Source organism: Pleuronectes platessa, chromosome 21 (genome assembly GCF_947347685.1).
Source record: "Pleuronectes platessa chromosome 21, fPlePla1.1, whole genome shotgun sequence".
Classification (NCBI taxonomy): domain Eukaryota; kingdom Metazoa; phylum Chordata; class Actinopteri; order Pleuronectiformes; family Pleuronectidae; genus Pleuronectes; species Pleuronectes platessa.
In genome coordinates, this window is record NC_070646.1 from 3,295,213 (window position 1) to 3,315,064 (window position 19,852).

Consider the following 19,852-nt stretch of genomic DNA (forward strand, 5'->3'; position numbering starts at 1 on the left):
GTGTTTGTGTTAGATTTCCACTCAGCATCTTGATATTGTGTCGCTGTGATTTCTCCAAACCACAACAACAGAGCTGTTAATCTATTTTTACATCTTTTATTTGAAATTCACATCCATGAAAACAAAACTGAGTCGCACCCGTCGGAGGTTGTGTTCATGTGAGTGTGTATTTGTCATTTGACGGGTAAAACTCCACAGAAAGAATTAAAAAACAAAAAGGCACACAAGGTTTTTTTGGTAAAATATATACTTTTTTATTTATTTCTTCCATACAAAGAAATATTATGAATGTTCAGTATTTAATCATCTAGAAACATCTGTTCCATTCTGCGTTTGCATTGTGTAAAATTAATTCCTTTTGTTGTACATACCACAAAATACTTGATTTACATGTCTTTCTCTGTACACACAGATCTGCTAGACTAGATACATATTATATTGTGGGTGGGACGAACATTGCAAACGCCTCTGATCTCAGAACAGGTTGAATAAAACTCAACCGTAACAGATGCAGGTTCTGTACTGTACTCCCAGTCACGTGTACCTGACCCAAATTCAAATGCAGAGCTCCATCGGTTACTTTCCTTCTACAATGCAACAGCGTAAATGCTTTTTTTTTTTTTTTAATCAGACATTGCACTAATGAGGAGGGATAAGGGGGGGGGGGGTGAAGGCTTCAAATTCTTAAGAACGGTTGCACAGGTAGAGAGAAAGAAAAATTACAGTGTCACGAGCCTCCATCTCCCCTGCTGCCACTGGTCTGAGGCTCAACCAACTGGTTTCACCATGAAGGTGTAATGACAGGAGCAGGCTGACTGGGATGCTTCAGGGTGGGAGGCGGGGGGGGCGGAGTTAAAGAGGCACAACATTTCCTTTAACCTCAAAAGGAAAAGACGCACAATCCCAAAAACGCAACTAAAGCTGAGTGACAATCCGACGTGTGAGAGAGTCTCCTGCGTGAGGACGGGGCTTGTGTACATTCAGTCTCGAGCTCATGGCGCCTAAATAAAAAATCCCTTCCCCCCGGTGTTCCCTGCATTTTCATCAAGGCCGCCACATGGAGCGTGCATAGAGCGGCGTAGAGCTCGATCCTCTCAGAATAGCGTGCGGTGAGATGGAGCAGCACTTCAAAGAACGCTATCTTTTATATATTTTTTTTTATACTGTCCCTCTTGCATATCAAGAATTCAGGCAGAAAGACGAAAACACAGAAGAAGCGGTGGTGGGGTTGGTGGGGGGGGGTGGAGGATGGAAACGTGATATCAACCCAAAGGTGTTTTTTTTGGCAACAAGTTGGGAGGTGAGATCAGTGGTGGAGGGAGGGGGGGGGGGGATGAAGACGGCGAGTAAGGCATGAAGTAAAACGGCGGCACATGAGGATTTGTGATGACACCGGAGAGGTTAGACAATGATTCCCCCCCCCCCCCCCCCCACCTGCCTGAGGCCATTCCTGCTTCACTAAAAAACCTCTTTCCTCTCCCTGTGATCTCCTGAGTGAGGAGATCTGAGACGGGGCCGCGGCGGATCCGTGTCTGAATGGAGCTTCTCATCTTTTCTATCTTCAAGCTCCATTTCGGGCAGAGATGCGCCTTCTCCATCTCACCGTGAGAAAACAAGGCACATACACCTACCCACTGCACCCCCCCACCCCCCCTTCCTTTGCTGCCCTGCTCTCTACAACAAATCAAATGGCTGCTCAGGGAGATTTGATTGAGACTTCATGTGACCTCTGAACCCTGGACCGATAGAGCAGGAGTCTGGCTCCGAGTCAACGCTGCTCCTAATGGAGGGAGTCGGAGAGCGGGGTGGGGGGGGCTCGATTGATCTTCCAGTTACCTTTACCCAATTAGCATAATGTTAACATGGGCACTGATGGGGCCCGGGATGGAGTTTAACGTTTGACGGACGGGTCATTCATCAGAGCAGGCAGCAGGAGCACCGGGGATGAAAGGGCAGCTGGATCCTCTAAGTATGAGCGACACAATGAGGATCAATTAGGACTATTGATCCACCTGTTACTGAGAGGAGGGGGACACCAGATCTGCAGCTCGGCCCGAAGACAAACAAAGATTTTGTGGTATGAGAAAAGTGGAAGTTGTGTGTTTTTTAGGGCTACAGCCACACTACTGTGTTTTCATTTGAAAATGGAGTTTGAAAAACTAAAACGGGATCAATTTTAAATCCTGTTTTATACTTAAATGTAATCACGTGACCACTAGTGGGTTGCACGCATGTAAGTGGTTGAAGCTTTGTTAAATGCATCCGAGGCTCATGCTGTCATGTGATGGGAGCTAAGGATCCAATCATCAAGCGTTAGTGAGCGTCAATGTTTGCAAACATCTAATTTCTACACATTCAGAATAAAACGCAGAGTTTTTAGCAACTCTAAAAACTCTAGAGTCACGTTCATCTGTTTTAATTTTCAAATGAAAGCCTGGTAGTGTGGACGTAGCCTTAGTGAAACAACCTGTAGAAGAATCACACTCAGGGTTCGAACAGGATGAAGTTGTGATGCATATAATAAATGAGGACGCACAATTGATATGTGTTCTCCACTCTGTACCCGTAATCTGGTGTGTTTACATGTTCCACCCCAGGTTCTTCTCCCAGCATGGCTGATGGTCTCCGTCATGAAGCACCAGTAAATCCACTGAGTTCACAGGACGAGGAGCGAGAGAACTCCAAATCAAAACGAGGAATGTTAAAAAAAAAACACACGGGTCAGATGTTATGTACAAATATGGTTAGGCAGCTTAGTGAATTAATTGCTTCGAAATAAAAATAAATTATTATAAAATAGATTTCTGTACATTTTACATATATATAGCAATATTTCCACATCTTGCCATTGAATTACAGAGGAAAAACAAAACAAAAATCAAATCCAACAAAGTCTCTCGGGACCTTCACGTCAATCCCAACCAAAGTTGTGTCCCGTCATCTGGTAGAACTTCATGTTGAAGGGCCGGTAGAAGTCCCGGAGCCTCTGCACCACCTCGGGGTCAATGTTCGGGTGGGTCCTCCCTTTGGTTTTCCCCAGGCAGTGGGGCTTGCTGCTGCCCTCGGCCTTCTTGAGGCACGGGAAGCCCTTGGTCTGGTTGAAGTAAAAGTGTTTGTCCGTGATGATGCGCTTGAGGCCCAGGAAGTCCTGCACGCGGCCCAGCTCTCCGGCCGGGTCGCTGATCAGCCGCTCGCCGCTCACGAACAGGATCTGGCCCATGGGGAAGTACTGCAGCCAGTTGTCCAGGTGCTTGGCGTAGATGCCGATCTGGACGGCGCTCCACGAGGTGTCGATGAGCCCCGTAGTCCTGTTTTTGAAGGTGAGGCTCTCGAAGGAGGGAATGTCGGGCTTCTTGGACAGAGTCTGTGTGTAGTCGGAGATAGCCCTGGTGACCGGGTCCCTCACCACCACGATCAGCTTGGTGTCCCGGGACATGGCGGCGATCCGGGCGGGAGCTTCTCTGGTCACAAAGTAGCTGGGGGTCTTCTCCATGGTGATCTGGCCCTCCAGGGTCTTGGGCATCAGCTCCCTGGAGAAACAGAAGGAGGAGAAGATGGAGGTGAGGAGAAGGGTAAGGTGGAGATCTTACATAACGTGATCAAGTTGATGGAGTGTTCTGCGTTCTGTGCTCATCCACTCGCTGCCTGTGTTTGGTCTCATTACAGGGCTGGAAAACCTATTAGTGCAGGCGGCGCTCCAACATCAACAAGCTCACTCAGTCATGTGATAAAACAGAAAACCCTTATTTACAGCACAATCAAACACGGGGGGGGGGGGGGGGGGGACATTCACAGGAAATTCCAAACATGAGCAAACCCTTCATTTAACCATGTTGGGAATTAGGAGCCGGGTTTTCCCGCCTCAGACTCCAGAATTCCCCCTTCGTCTGTTTGCAGCTGCACCATTCAAACAGCTTCCCCTAAATAATTTCCATTATGGATTATTCTAATTATGCATTTTGTTATTATGTAGTTTTCGGTAAATACGAATCGTATCGTGTGGAGTGTTGTCCCTGAGCTCATCTTTCCTCAAATGCTGGATGTAATGTTTCAAAGTGGTCGAATCCACCTCAAATCTTTATACCAGTGGAACACACACACACACATATATAAACAAACACACACACACACCGCCCTGCTGACTCGGCATAGCCTTGCCACGGTGCCGCCCCCCCTTTCCGATCTGCGAAACATCCAAAGTGCTATGGTGCTGAAAGATGATGAGGCTTGTTTCAAGAAAAGAGAATCTGTTTTCTGACAAGAGCGGGTTTTGGGTTTTTCTTGGTGTTGGCCGATGGTCCTTGGCTCAGATCTGTTTCATGCAGACGTATAATCAAGCAGCACTCGAGAACAAACGGTTCTGAAGGGAAAGTAAATGCGCTCGGCTCTCCGGGTATCGGCTTTCAAAAATTGGTGGCCAACCGCAGCGTCTAGATTATGGTGGAGGGCGATAAGACTGGTTTGACTGACGTTGTGTTTCTGGTGCTGGATGGATGGGTAGGGGTCTGACTATTAACTGGAAGCTTTCACGGCTTAAACTGTTGATTTGCTGATTGCCGACACTCGAGGTACAACAGCAGATAAACACTTTAAAGCACTAAAGTTGGAATAAACAATGGAAGGCAGAGATAAACCGAGGACACTGATCTGTCAGGGTGAAGCCGCTCTCGCAGATAACACTCAGGTTGTACCCTAAACCATACCTTTGTTGCTCGAGCACTGATACACCATTGTGTGGACACTTCTATTGTACTGGGTCCCATTAAAATACTGTGTATTCACCCACTGATAAAGGTAACGACGACTGTCACAAGTCTTCAACGTTCAATTCCTCCCCTGAGCTTCAGCCGCTCCTCGAGGAAAATATTCTCTAAAAGCCGGAATCTAGTTCACGTCCGTCCGGCTCATGGCTAATTCATGGAACACCGTCTCTCCATCAATGCTCATATACTCGTGTGGGAGAAGGGAGGGAGTGGAAGGGAGGAAGAGAGAACATGAACCAGCGTTAAGGTAACCAAATAAAACGCCTGATGGAAAATGGCGTTGGCAGATTTGTGTAATCCTAATGCAAGAGCCAGTGATCTAATTATGATAATATCTTCTTGATTGCCTGCACATCAGCGGGCGTGGAGTCGACAGAAGGAAAAGAAAAAGGCCCTTTTCCCAAACCTCATTAATAGCCCATTGAAATCAAAACAGATACAGCATGTGGTTTCAGGCAAGAGCACGACAGATCCTCCTGCCAGCAAACCATGTCTGGAGAGAGCAGAACGCAAACAGCACATCGGGAGCACACGCACATTCACAACTGTTTATACAGCGTCTCTCTTGGACGTCTTCGAGGAACACGGAACCAACACGCTCCAGCTAAACCCCGCGCTGCCATTCCTCATCTAGTCCTCGCACAATGGCGATCCTGCCTGTGAGTTTTTTTTTTGTCTTTTTCCTCGCGCTAAAAGACGCACAAAGAGTCCAGAGCCGACGCCGAGGAGGCAAATGGCTTCTCATCTAATCCGATTTCAACATGACAATGGAGCTCGCAGATAGGGAGGAGGCCCGAGCCACAATGTGCATAGTGATAGATTATGCTGATCCCAGCTCGTGGAATTCTTGTTTTAAAAAAAAAAAGAAGAAGAGAGAACGCATAAAACAAGGGGATGGTCGGAGGGCGAGGGAGAAAGAAAGTGGTGCAGAGAACTGAGAGAGAGAGAGAGAGAGAGAGAGAGAGAGAGAATCCCCCGCTCTAATAAAAAGACCTCCACCTCTGACTGTGATCCAGCCAAAAAGGCAGGAAGAGGGAAAAGAGAGGGAAGAGAGCGAAAAAGAGAGGAGGGGGGATTTTTAGTGGGACAAGTGGCTCTTGGAGAAACAATGGCCATTATGCTCCTTTTTGATTTATGAGGTGCTGCTTTTAAAAGATTCCGTCAGCAAACAGGCAACTCGGTGACACCGCGCTCCTCTATTTTCCTGCTTTTCTTTGAAAGTGGGGCCATTGTCCCCGAGCGCAGGGGTGAGCAGGGCAGCGGTCAGGGCGGAGGGGGGCGGGGCCGGGGGCAGAGGGAGGAGGAGGAGGAGGATGGAGGAGGAAGATGGGGGGTGCTCATCGAGGGGCTGAGAGGAGCACTTTTTCCGTCCCTCTCAAACTCAAGGGGGAGAGAAAAGCCTTTTGGAGAGATCCTGAGGGGGAACCTGTGCCAAGATTCACCCTGTAACCCCCCCCCCCCCCCCCCCAACCCCACCCCCCTGTACACCAGAGAGCTCCTCAAGCCTTCATGAGGGGGAAGCAGCAACAGCACAAACTGTAAATAACTAACCTGACCTCAGACATTACGACAGAAACTTTCCTCCTCGCTCGCTCCTACTTTTTACGAGTGCTCTTCCCCCCCCCACCCCCCCATGCACCTTTGTCTATTGAGGATCTTTCCCAGTTGAAGGACAAAAAACCAGTGATAAGACGCTGAGCAGAGGCCCCCTGTCACATGACGGCATCAAACGGGGGGGCCGACCGAGTGGCCCCTCGTCCTGCTGCAGATAAACGTCCGGCAGGAGAAGGGTTCGATGCTCCTGTCACGTTTGATCTGATGATCACGGGGCTGCCGCTGAGCAGTGGACAAAATGTCTGGTTGTATATGCTCGCAGACAAAAGACGCGTGCCTTGTCGATTTCCTGCTTGATACAAAAGGCTTCGTCGATTGTCTCCCGTGTCTGGATTGTTGAAAAGGAATTTGAATCGCAAATGAGCGTTTGTTTATTTGAATACAGGCAAATCAGAGGGGCATTTTGTATCTTCATCTGAAGGGGAGGGAGCGGCTTTAACCCCGGCGGGCGTTTGGAGCTGAAGATGTCTGGTATCTGAGGGTTTGAGGACCCTCGAGTGAGCGTTCCCCCCCCGGGAGGTGACACCACCTGAAACAACAACATGCACTAAACAGCCCTTTAAGTCGCTCTACGTAGAGGTGATTGAACCTTTCTGACTGAACCAGGAGGAGGAAATCGAACAAATAAGCTCTTCTGGGAGAAAGAGAATCACGCCGACTCACTCCTTTACATTAAAAACACTCCACAGTGGCCACTCCACTCTTCACCCTGCTCTCTTCCCCCCCCCGGCCCCATTGATCCCTCAAGCTCCCCTGACCCCCGGCAATCAGGCCCCGAGGAGCGATAGCAAAGTGACACTTCACAAGTGGGAATAAAGGAGAGGGAGCGAGAGAGGGATGAAGCAGTGAAAGGCGGCCTTTCTTTTCCAAGGGCCTCTTAGCCGAGCCCTCCACGTGAACCGATGTGAGAAGCCTTTTTTTTTTTCTTTTTTTTTTTTAGAGGGAAACACAAAGAAACATCTTTATTCCTTGTTTGATGATAAGGATCTTGATTCTCCAAGATTCGAGGAAGCAGGGGTGTGATGTGCAAATTCACAACACAACGCATTTTATATTTCATGAGCCAAATCTCTTTCCTGGTGTTTTTAGAAGCACAGTGAAAATGCTGGTGGATGCAGATGTCTCATGTTTGTTGCGTTTCAAAGCAGGAGCCTACTTGCACCAAATTGATCTGTAGTAACCAACGCATTTATGTAACGCACATTAATAAAGCGCACACACATGCTACACGGCTGCTGCTGAGGGAGGCACGCATCTGCCGGCTCACTGGGTATTTTCAAAGCAGCGTTCAAGCCCTATACAGAAGCCCAGACATTTTGAAATACACTCCAGTGTGAGACGGCAGCCCTGACATTATATTCAACCACAGAGCACGGCTTTGGCTGTAAATTAAAAAGAATGAGGACGATGGTTTGTGACGCAGTCGGTCGGGGCCGGGCTCAGAGACGAGCTCCGGCTGCAGAGACAGAAGCTGCATCTGGTCTCTGCTGCACCCGGACCCGGGTCCAGGTGTTAGTGCGAGGCCACTTAGAGCCGTCTGACAGTTCGTTTCCTGGCTGAGAAGAAACAGAGATCGCTGCTTGAACGTGAGATCTTGCAGGAGCGTATGCTGAAGGGGGGGGGGGGTTGTGTATCTTTATCGCACACGTCTCTGGTTTGCTGCTGCAGTGTGTCTGGGTGCAGTAAAACATGCACGGCTTTTTTTTGCGCGAGCTGCATCTTTCATTCAAACTCAACACCTGATTGGATTCAACCGACGGCTCAGGAGACGGAGGCTTCACGTTTAACAGGCTTCACTGGGTAACGGTGTCACTGGGAACTCTGGGAGGGGGCTGAGTGGAAAGCCCCTCTGAATCATCTGTCTGCTAAGAAAGGATGAATAATGCAGGCTGGCCTAGTATCACACACTCAGACCTGGATGGGGAGGTCCTGCGTGGGATGGTGTAGAGGAGGGAGGAGAGATGGATTCCTCCTCTGGATTACTGGGAATGCTGCTGTGGAACTAGTCTGCAGACTGGTTTTCAACTGCAGCTTTGTTTCTTGACTGAATAAACTTTGGTAGAAAGTCTCTTTCTCTTTATTGGAGCTAATCAACACCAACTAACTTCCTATAGATCCTCTGGTGCAAAGGAGATGAACAACACGTTTAGAAGCTTGTATCTCTGGATATTAGTCCTGGACCAATGTTTGGAGATGATTGACAAGAGAGGAGAGATGAAGAGAAACCCATTAGTGCAACACAAGCTTTTTCTTTTCATGTGAAACACTCGTACCTGCAGAGAAGACAAGAATATCAGCCCATGGTTAAACTGCTCACAGCTTAAATAAAACTCCCCTCTAAGCGTCTCCAGAGCATCACGACTCAGCAGATTGGTCAAACCTCTCGGAGCCTTTGTCTTGTTTCTCGCTCGGTGACACTTTGACACCGCGGCTCCGAGCCGGAGTCCTGGTCGGGGTTGATAAACGCCGACTCCCAGACCTTTAACTCCATCATGAAGCCGCACCATGTCAGAGCAGCCTGGGAATCCACTGACCCTCCACGTAAACAAAACAGTTAACCCGACCGGCTGCAACCCGTCCATTCATCACGTTCCACTGGAATCAGGGAGTCCTTGAACACTTCTTCTCTTTTTTAAATCGTGGCGTCAATCATAGGAGAGGGAGAGTGAGTGACGGAGAGAGAGAGAGAGGGAGAGAGGGAGAGAGGGGGAGTCGCGCCTTTGCGGTCACAGACCATCCACAATGGTTTCAGGCTCATACCCAGACTGGTTGTGGAGCCAACATCAGACCCCAGTACAGAAGAATAAATAAATAGAGAAGTAACCGCCGCGTATACAGTCATGGACGACATGTCAGACACCCCAACAGCCTCTCACACCCGTGCAGCCGCAGCCCCCCCCCTCTGCGGTGTTTTGAAAATACGTGAGCGAGGCCCGAGCCGCTCTGTCCGCTCTGCCACTGCGGTCGCTCTGTGACGGGGCAGCGTGACCGGCACACAATATTCAACTCGATAAGCAACTATCATTTTTCCAACCCGGGGAAAAAACAATCTGCTTCTGAGTAAAATTTGTTGAGATTTTGGCAGCTTTTGGCAAACAGGAATGTGAGCAGCCTGGATTCTTCGTGGCAAACGCCTGGAACATTACCGAGTGCTACCGACCCTGCAGTGGAGCGAGGGAGCCCACCATGTGGTATAAATAAAGCAGAGGAGTTGGGTGAAAGGAATGGAGGAGAGCAGGAGCACCTCCTCCCGTCCTCCTCCTCCTGAATGTGCAACAGGGGAAGGGTTTTCAAAGATGGCGTCCGAGAGGCTTCATTTCATTTTCACTTTTCAGGCTCAAAGGATTTCACGTAGTTCTCACCACAACACGAGAGGAGTCACCTGACACGTCCGCGGCGACCGGGCTGTAGTCACTCTGCGTGTCACACACACACGCACACAAACACACACAAACAAACACACACTTGATGATATCGCCCAGAATTTGTTTAGCGCTGGTAATCCTCACTAATCAGCGTGTTTGCTCCGGGTGTTTGCCGATGGTGTTAGCCTCGGAGCCGGCCCCACATTCCAGCGCTCCATCAGAAGTCTGTCAGGGCGTGAGCGGCTGACAGCTCCGACCGAATTAACCCACGAGCCGGGAGGAAGGGAGGAAAAACAATGAATAGATAAATAAATAATAACAACAGGCCGAGCAAAAAGTGGGGGGCTACAGGTGAGGACTCGGCGTGTGTGTGTGTGTGTGTGTCTGTATGTGTGTGGGGGGTGGGGGGGGAGGGGGTGTAGGCAGAATCAGCCAGTCTGACTGATTTCCTGACACTTGACACGCACCAAGAGGCCCACGACTCCTTGATCTATCTACAGCGAAAAGATGAATAAAAGATGAAACAGACTCAAGAAGAACATACATGCCACCACCCCCCACTCCCAAGATGCAGAGACAGTCACTCTCACACTCACACACTCACACACACATTGACACACACACACACAATGAGAAGCAAGCTGCTTTGCATCCTGTTTGAATCTGCTGTCATCCGTAACCGCCTGCACACCTTTTGTGAAGACAGGTGAACTACAAAGAGTGTGTGTGTGTCTGTGGTTGTGTGTGTGTGTGTGTGTTAGTGTGTCAGAGAGATTGAGAGAACGAGGGGGATTTCCTCTCTTCTTCTGTGTCTCTCTCACTCAGCAGAAAACCATCTTCCTGTGTGTCCTCACACTGCAGCTGTTGTCGCAGGTTAATCATTTACAAATTCCCGAAGTTGTCACCCCCCCCCCGTCCCGAGCTAACGTGTCATTAGCTAAAATGAGGAATGATAAGTCGTGAGAGTTAGAGCGGCAGCGAGCGATCCCAAGGCCGCTCTGTTGTTTTCTTTGGACTCGAGCCTCGATGTTGTCTTCTGTGATATCTCCTCAAGTCCCACAGACAAGATGATTACTGTTAAGAACAACAAGGATCGGTTTAAACTATTTCTGCTGCCAAACAAACAGACGTCCCCCCCCCCAGCTCAGAGTCTTGTTTCAGGGATGCGTTGTTTCAGTCGAGTTGCAGAGCGCGATGACAAACCGTTCTCACCCCTCCGCTGTAGCTCTATCAGCGAGCCTCTTGGTTCTGAGTGAAACAGGATCTGCTTTAACTCAGTGCCAGGAGGACAAGCTATTTTGCGAAAAGGGAGCCGACAGAAAATGGAACGCAGGCGCATGTGGAAAAAAAAAAAAAAATAAGATGTTTGAGAAATGCCAGAGTTCTCTACATGTCAGCTCTTGGCCAGAGGACTTCAGAAGAAGTTTGTTTTCACCACAGGTCTTTTTGTGTGTGTCTCTTTTTCACAAGATATCCACTCGTATCCAGAGAACTCCACCAAAACTCCACAATCCACTAAATCTCTATTTCTGTTCTTACCTGGATTTGATTAGAGGCACATGTAAAAAGCCTGAGGACACACGTGTCGACAGAAGTTCCTTCAAAAACTGAGACAAAACATGAAACCTCCTTATCCCACAATCTGACGTTTCAACCAAAGATCACTTATAACTGTCACTGGGTTGTTGAATCTACTCCACCAAGGAAACGTTTGTTTGTTTACAAGATTACACAAGATTCATGGATCTTGTGTGAAATTTGAATATAAGGGTAATGTTGGAAAAGGTTTGCGCTCTATTCTGCTGGTTTTGTAAAAATGTGAAGTCATGGCCGAAGTTTCTCGAGTGTAGTTTCCTGGACTTTCTCCCGATTTCATTGATTCCAGCACGTGAGGCGGTGGTTGATAATTGGAGTGGAGGAGTTTGGGCTGAGTTGTCTGAGAGTCGAGCTGAAGTGTCCTCACAGCTCCTGCAGCCGCTCGGGGAGTGAGAGCTTCTGAACGGAGAGAGTGACTAGTGTCGAGCCGCCGTGGTGCAGTGAGACAACTCAGGGCTTCTAATGAGCTCTGCTCTTTTACCGCCGGGCTAATGGAAACCTCAGGAGACCTCTCTCTCTCTCACCGTGTGTGTGTGTGTCTGTGTGTGTGTGTGTGTGTGTGTGTGTGTGTGTGTGTGTGTGTCCTCCTCTCTCCCAGAGGCAGGCACACTCCTCAGCACTCTAATGGCTACCTCTGGGACTTAATACCTGGGAGAAGTTAGGATTTACAGGTTTACTGTCATCACTTTCTCCTCCTCCACCTCCTCCTCTTCCGCCACAACACTCTCTCCTTCTTTTCTTTTCTATGAGAGAGCAGTGTGTGTTTTCTAAAAGCAGACTGACTAACAAAACCATAATTCCAGTGTTTGTTTCTCTCAGCCTCCGGGGGGGGGTGGAACATTTTGTAACAATACGCCAAAGCCGGTTTGTGTAGCGGCGATGAACGACCATTAATTCTGGAGAGTTTTGTTCTGACATGTGGAACAACAAATTATCACCTTGTTAAAGAAGGGCCTGATTCACAGGTTGCACAGAGGAGGGAGGGGGGGGGGGGTTGTACACGGCTCTCTCCATCCCACGCTTCCTCTCGTCCTCCACACAAACACAAACAAACACACACAAACACACTCCTCTGTAAGTCGTTCATTGTTGTCGATCTCTTGCTGTCATTGTTGTCATAGGGAGGAGAGCATAAAGCGATGAAGATGTAGTGTAGCAGAGTCTCTTTGTGTGAGCTTTTTCTAAAACGAGTGTGTGCGCTCGTGTTTCCATCGACCGCATGAATTCAGTCCAGTGTATGGTCTGTGTGTGTTTGTGTGTGTGTCTGTTTGACAGCAAGTTCCTGTGAAGCCCTGTGGCTTCTGTGCTCAGCTCCAGCAGGAGGTTCCTGCCTGTGGCAGCCATATTGTCTTCGCTGCTGCGGGTAGTGTTCACTGGACACCGTCAGGAGGAGTAAGGGGTGGAGGGCGGGCGGTACGGGGGGGGGGGGGGGGGATGCAGGCCACATTGCATCTCAGCCACTCCCCTATTCACGGATCTCCCCTTTCACAATTAACCGCTCGTAATTTGGGGATGAAAGCCGCCTTTTCACTGTTCCTCCACCCCCCCCCCCGGCTTCTCTCTATTCTCACATGGGCCACGGCGGCTTAGGCGGCAGGGAGAGAGTTCCTCGTGTCGCTGCTCGCTGACCAGAGGCCTCTCCGGGGAACAGAGGGCCCGCTCGTGGTCGGCGAGGCCTGCCGGGAGCTTGACCCGGGGATTGGACGATCCGAGCATGACGTGCGACTATTCGGCGTAGACGCACAGCTGGAGAGAAGAGGTTCACGAGGGAGGGATTCGAGGAGGAGGAGGAGGAGGAGGAGGAGGAGGAGTGGGGAGGGGGGTTGGCGAGTTCGGCGCGGTTTGAGAATGCTCGTTTTGTATGTTTGCCGCTGCAGCTGAGGGGTTTAAGCGGAGGATGTGAACCTGCTGTCAGCTGGACGGTTGGCCGGCCGGGCGCTCGGTCCCCGAGGAGACACCGAGTTCCAGGAATCAGGGAACAATCAGAGAGCGCCAGAGTATCTAATCACCCGAGTTCAACGTGCTCCTCTCCAGAAGTTTAACCGAGTTAGAGCCACTTAGAGCTCCAGTGACTCCGTGACGTGTTTAAGACAGAACCGAACCATCGTCCTCATTTACATAACTGTCCTGTCATGCTATTGTTTCCTTCAAGGACCAGTCCCATAGAGTCCCCAGTGGGGCCAGTAGCTTCCAGCAGCGTTCTGCAGATGGTCAACACACAGATCCTGTCAGGGAACAGACGTGGGCCTGACCCCAGCCGGAGGCCCTCAACCCATCCCTCCACATTCCCTCCAATCAGGCCTGACCAATCAATACCGGCTCTCCCAGAGGAGCCGGGCCGCGGCGACGTTTGCGTAGGCCGTCTGAGCGTCTCCTCCTTTTGTGGCAGGAGGTGAAAAATGATTTTGTGAGTCTGCAGCTGAGCCCGGTGCACACATCACACTTTCTCTCCACCTACATGCTTTCTACACAACGTCCCGTGTGTGCAAACAACCAGCGCTGGACGCTCTGTTCGGTCTGATGCCTTTCACTGGCGCCCCCCCAAAGAACCAGGTGGCCTCCCTCGCCTTTCAGAGGAAGGAAGCGGGGGCGAGGTCAGCAGCAGCAGATAGTGGACGGGTCACCTGCGTGGAAACAGGAGCGCACCCTGTGGTGAGCAGATAAAGGGACGTGCAGCGATCCAGAACCTGACAGGGAGCAGCCGACTGACTCCAGGAACCACCGCTGGGCGTGAACTTTAGATAACGGCTTTCAAACTACTTCCGCAAACATCCCATGTCTGATAGACGTGTTTATTTTCTCGGGCGTCCCTCGTTCTAACAAGGCTCCACTTGTTCTCGGGTCGTGTTGAACTTCAAGGAGCCTTAACTGAAGTCGCTTTGTGAGTTGGTTTCAAACTTCCCAGTACGGAGATCAGCTGAATGAGGGACAATCACGAGTTCCACTTGAATAAACTTCTCCGTAATATAACACAACACCATATGGCATTAAACTCCATTAAGCTCTCTATCCGACATGTTCCTGAGAGCTTCCTGTTTAATTCTGCAGCCGCTCCGAGGGGAGGAGCGGCGGCGAGCTGAGACCAGAGCCCCGCGACACGACAGCAAAACCACAGCACAGTCATTATATATCAAAGCCCCTTCGAAGCCAATAGCTCCAAATGGAATATGAAGGGAGCGACGTGCAGCACGGGCTGACAGGACGAGGGCTGCAGTCAACAAGGGTTAGGAGTAAATCTAATACCTCGTGTTTGACAGGGAAAAGAGAGAACTTCTTCAAAAGTGATATATATATATAAACAACTGGTAAACTCAAACCAAGTTAAATCCCATTTTACTTTTTCTTGGGTGTTTTGGGGATTTTGTTTCTACTCGTCTTCCTTCGTCTTCTCTTCCTTTAATTTTTATTATTCTCTTTGTAAAACAGTTCGTATTCTCCGGTTTGAAAAATGCAAAAAATCTTCTTGCAAAATTATTATATAAATATAAATACAACCGGACTTAGGTCAAAGCCTCTTCACCAGGTGCTCGTCCTTCTCGACTAGTGGGATTTATCTTTTCAGGAATTCAAACGTACGCTCTGAAGATAACCCTCGTTGCACTCTCACCACACCACCAAACAAATACAAAGTTCCTGTTCACATTCAGTGTGTGTGTGTGTGTGTGTGTGTGTATGTGTGCGTGTGTGTTCCTCGGGCCCACGTTCATGCATGACCTCACAGGGAAAATGTGTACCTCCTGATTCAAGGACCCTCTCGGTCAAAAGCATGAATCATGTGTTTGTCTTTGGCACAAATAAAAACTGTCAAAGAACATCAGAAATCCACAATAACACTTGTTATCGCCACCTCCATTCATTCTCGACCACCCCCCCCCCCCCCCTTCTCTCCCTCTTTCTCTCCGCTGCCTCCTCCACTCTTCTCTCGCTCCCTGGTGGAGCTCCAGCTCTAAATGTGCGTCCACTGGGGAGAGGCCAACATGATGCAAGCTGGCAACAACAATTGAAACGCAGGGAGATTGTGCAAATGAACAAACATGGAGGTGAAGTTGCTCAACACACACACACACACACACCCACACACACACATACACACCCTCACTGCGGTCCCATCATGTTCCCACAGAATAAACTTCAATGCCCTGAAATGTTTTGCTCATTTAGAACATTCCAGCGTCGTCTCTTGCTGGTCCTGATGGGAAACGTTGGACCATCAACTCTAACTGGTTTCTGACCATCCTCACAAACTATGAGGCAACAGGAACATTTTACTTTTCCACCAGCTGTTCCACTGAGACCTTTCTAACGGCGGCTCTTCCGTAGAGAAGCATGTCAACTCTACCAAACACTAAAGTTAATCGATTATTGCATAACCGCCTGTGTTTACACATCCTTCTGCAGCATAAAATGAAAATAACGCCCAAAAATTACACACAGGAGTGGATTTTTTCTTCCAGATTGTTTTCGGTTTTCAAAGTAGAATGAAAAGTTAAACTCCACCATGTGTTTTTCTCTGTGTGTGAGTTGTGTGGAGGCAGATTTTGGCACCGACAGGCCAGAAAATATGACTGAACTTCACTTCAGCCTCCGAGTCTGATGCATAAGAAGCTTCAACTCTATCCCAACAGATCCTCGAGTCATGAATCTGTGACATGGGCTGAAGAAGTAGTGAATTCCATGCTCTGAAAAACTAGAAGACGGCAAATTGTTTCCACCATTTCCTCTTCCAGTCCAGAGAAAAGTTGGAAATGCTGGTGGAAGTCGGGTTAAATAACAGCAAAGCTACAAAAGACCTGCAGTAAATCGTTGCTTCTATCAAAGCAGTGTTTTATTTTGAACGCTGCCAACACTGGGGTTCCTCTTTTATCATCAGGTCCAACATCGCTGGGGCCTCTTCAAGGTTTCTGCATATTTAACGTGCAGAATGAGAAAATTGGGCCAAATCCGTTAATTCCAGACACAGTTTGTTTCTCCCCCATGAATTAGTAGCTTTTAGAAGTTTTACTCAACTTTTAAAAGTTGGTGGAAACTTGAAACTTTAACCAAACTAGAGGCACAAGACCTGATATTTTAGGTTTTTATGCCTGATAAAAGTAATGAGTAAATTAATTATGGCAAATAAATCTGCAATTCATGAGCTATAACAACCAAAACAATTAAGAAACAATTAAACAATTACCTCACTCAGACACAATTATCACTAGAAACAGTGAAAGAAAAAAAGCAGGTGGGACATTTAGAAAATAAAACAACTGTCGTGTGGATACTTTCGTTTCATTTTACGAGTCTGTGACCTGCAGCCATTACTGTCCTTCTGCTCGTTGAAGCAACACTTTGTGATGTTAATGAAAAGGATAATGTTAGTTCGTCGAGCTCTGAGGATGTTTAACGGTTTTGTTGAGGGTTTTGTTCTGGAAGCAGGATCCGCACTTTGTCTTGCAGATCTCGCTTCTGGCTGCGTTTAAGGCCCGAGAGCCCATTGACATGAGAATAGAGCCTCTCACATCTGTTAGAAACTATTTAGTTTAATATTCTACTAAAGGAAACTGTAGAATATAATCTGTATTTTTTTTTCATTCTCAAAAATGTTTACAAACAAGTTTGGATGGTTTCTTGGAGTTGGAGTTTATCGAACCTGGATCTGTCAGATTTGTGCCAAATGTGCAATTTATACGCAAAACCTCCCATAACAAATTAATTGAAGTTCACACGGTTCGCTGAGTCTTTGTCAAAACAAACGCAGCAGGTTATAAGCGCTGGAATCAGCACAACTTGAGGAAGAAATCGTATTTTGTTGTTGCAAAAAATATAATATAATTAATACAAATATAACGTATTTGCATCAGAATATTAAAAAAGCAGATGAAATGGGATTTAACTCGACAGAAACCCGTTGGAAGACGCTTCACGGTGAAGGTGCAGTGTTGCTCTGTGTCCAATAGAGATCACTGCACGTCGCAGAAACACAGGACCGGGATCTGAAGCTGCTTCAGTCCGACTCGTTTCAGGGTTGTTTTTTAATTAAATTACACACATGATTTAAAAAAAATAAAAAAATCTGTCTGCAATCGAACATTAAAAATCGTCTAATAGGTTTAGTTAATGATGCGTAATCTGTGACATCAGCCTGATGCGTAAATACGCACAAAGTGTCCACACCGTGTTTACTTGCTTCGTGGATCCGTTTTGAATAAACTCAAATACTTGCTGGATAATAATGAAAAATAATACAAATTAACCTGCGCTACATTTACGAGGTGAAAAATGATTTTCATTGTGAACTAATGTGGAGTTAATGTCATTGAGTGATCGAATGAAGAAAACCATAAAACGCCTCAAATAAATATAACAATACAAGCTGGACCATAAGGTGCAGCTCTGCGGTGCCAAATAAATATATTTATCAAAGAAATAAAATCATCCATCACGATCTAAGAAGCCTTTTCTCTTCTTCATGCACCCATCAGCCACTAAATGAGTCTGTACCTGTACCACTCCAGCCCGTTCTCGTAGTTGCGGTCGAAGAAGTGCGGCTCCGCTCCCACGGCCCTGATGTCCGGATGAACCCGGAGAAACTCCAGCAGAGCCCGGGTGCCTCCCTTCTTCACCCCGATGATGATCGCCTGCGGCAGCTTCTTGCTCCCGGAGCCGTTGGAGAAGCTGGACATGGCGCTGGGCTCCGGGGCTCTCTGCTGCTCGCCGCGCGTCTCGTCCCACTCCTCGGCCCGGTACGCGTCCGGCTCCTCGTTGAGCAGGTCCCGGGACGAGCCGGTGCGGACGGACGGCTCCTCGTAGTCGCTCTCCACATCCTCCCACGGCTGCGGCTTGGCGAGCAGCCGGGACACCAGGTCCGTGCCGCCGCTCTCTGTCCTCCTGCCCACCGCGGGGCCAGCCTCCCTGCCCCGGTAACCGTCCACCGCCAAAGTTGGCATCGTGGAGCAGTAGCCCACGCAGGAGTACAGCATGTACACCCAGATGAAAAACATGATGCTGAGCAGGACTAGTTTCTTCTTCACGGGGCTGGAGCACAGGGCATTCAGGCTGAGACACACCGGCCTATATTCCATAAGCCTCTCGGGTGAAAATCATATCCCAGCGGCGCATATTGCCCAAGTCACTCCCGGTGGCACCACGGCGACCCGCGCGCAATTACGCACATGCTCTCCTTAAACTGACCAATAAATAGATAAGCACCACTAACGCACGTGGGACCTGAGGACGCGGTAGATCCAGGGATGGAGACGCATCGAGGAGATCTTCAGCGGGGCTGAGGTGGTGACGCGGGGGAAGCTGCGACCGACGCGCCGCTGCTGCTGCGCTGCTCCGGGATCATCTCAGGTTCGTTAGAGCCGCTGATGGAGATCCAGCCTTTATACGGGGAGGGAGGGAGAGTGACAGGAGCAGCGGCCAATCGAACCGCGAGGACGGTGCACGAGCGGCCGAGTGTTGGGAGGAGGGGACCAATCAGAGGGAGGTGTGTGGGCGGGGCCCGGCTGTGGGAGCGTGGAAGAGGCGCGTGCGACTGGAAGTTTGGAAAAGTTTCTTATTGGACGTAAAAAGCAACAAAGTGAAGTTTTACGCGTTTGGATGATTCGGTTTAATTTAGACCGAGTTCAGGTTTTAGTGCGAAGTTATTCTGACGCGTTTCTGCTCAATAGGACAAACTTTTAATTAATTAACAAAACAAACAAATAAATAATAAAATATGATATGAAAACACATCAGAAGAATTTAGATAATTTCTCCACAGACACACGTTCATCACGAGTTTGTCTCTTTCAAGTGTTAAAACAAAGTTTGAGTTTTTACAAAGTTTTCACGACTTTCAATTTTATAATTAAACATTCAAACGAGTCAAAGTTAAGTCAGACAGATGATTAATTACTTAATGTTAATTATGTAATTACTTAATTAATTTATAATCATTTAATTTACTGTATTTATTCACCCTGGTGGCTGAAGAATCGACTGGAGAAACAGTAACAGGCTTAAATAATAATAATAATAATAATAATAATAACTATAATAATAATAATAATAGTTTGCGATAGTAGAGACTGTTTATAATGTATTTATTTATTTAGGTTCACATTTAATTTAGTCTTACTCGATTGTATTTATTATAATTATTATTATAAATAATTATAGATACTTTTTTACATATAAGTGTTCTTCTGCTTCTCGGCGCTAAAATAAATGAAAGTGTTCTGGTGTAAAAGTGTAAAGTTGAAATCCCTTTGCCAACAAGTTAAAATTCATTTCCGTGCTCGCGTGGGTCTGGAATTTACTTCAAATTGAATATGAACAAACCAAAAATTAAACCCTGAACTAAGTCTCGTGGTTTTATAGTTTGTTTTATTGTTGTTTTATTTGTGACGTACAAGTGTTGTGATTCTGAACTCGAAGAAACTCTGCAGCAAACAAGCAGAAATTTATTTTAAGATCTTTTAATTATTAATAAGCTCTTAATTAATTTGTATTCTTCTTAAAACCGCTGAGGTTATTTCACATTGAAAA

General features: G+C 47.8%; 1 protein-coding gene across 1 annotated transcript; it reads right to left on the reverse strand.

Annotated features, from left to right (window-relative positions):
• Positions 1 to 229: 229 nt before the first annotated feature.
• Positions 230 to 18,663, reverse strand: LOC128426933 (heparan sulfate glucosamine 3-O-sulfotransferase 3B1). Its single transcript, XM_053413998.1, has 2 exons — positions 17,822 to 18,663; positions 230 to 3,530 (listed from the first exon to the last, which is right to left on the reverse strand). The coding sequence occupies exons 1-2, from the start codon at positions 18,400 to 18,402 to the stop codon at positions 2,912 to 2,914; spliced, it is 1,200 nt and encodes a 399-aa protein (XP_053269973.1). The 5' UTR covers positions 18,403 to 18,663; the 3' UTR covers positions 230 to 2,911.
• Positions 18,664 to 19,852: the final 1,189 nt, after the last annotated feature.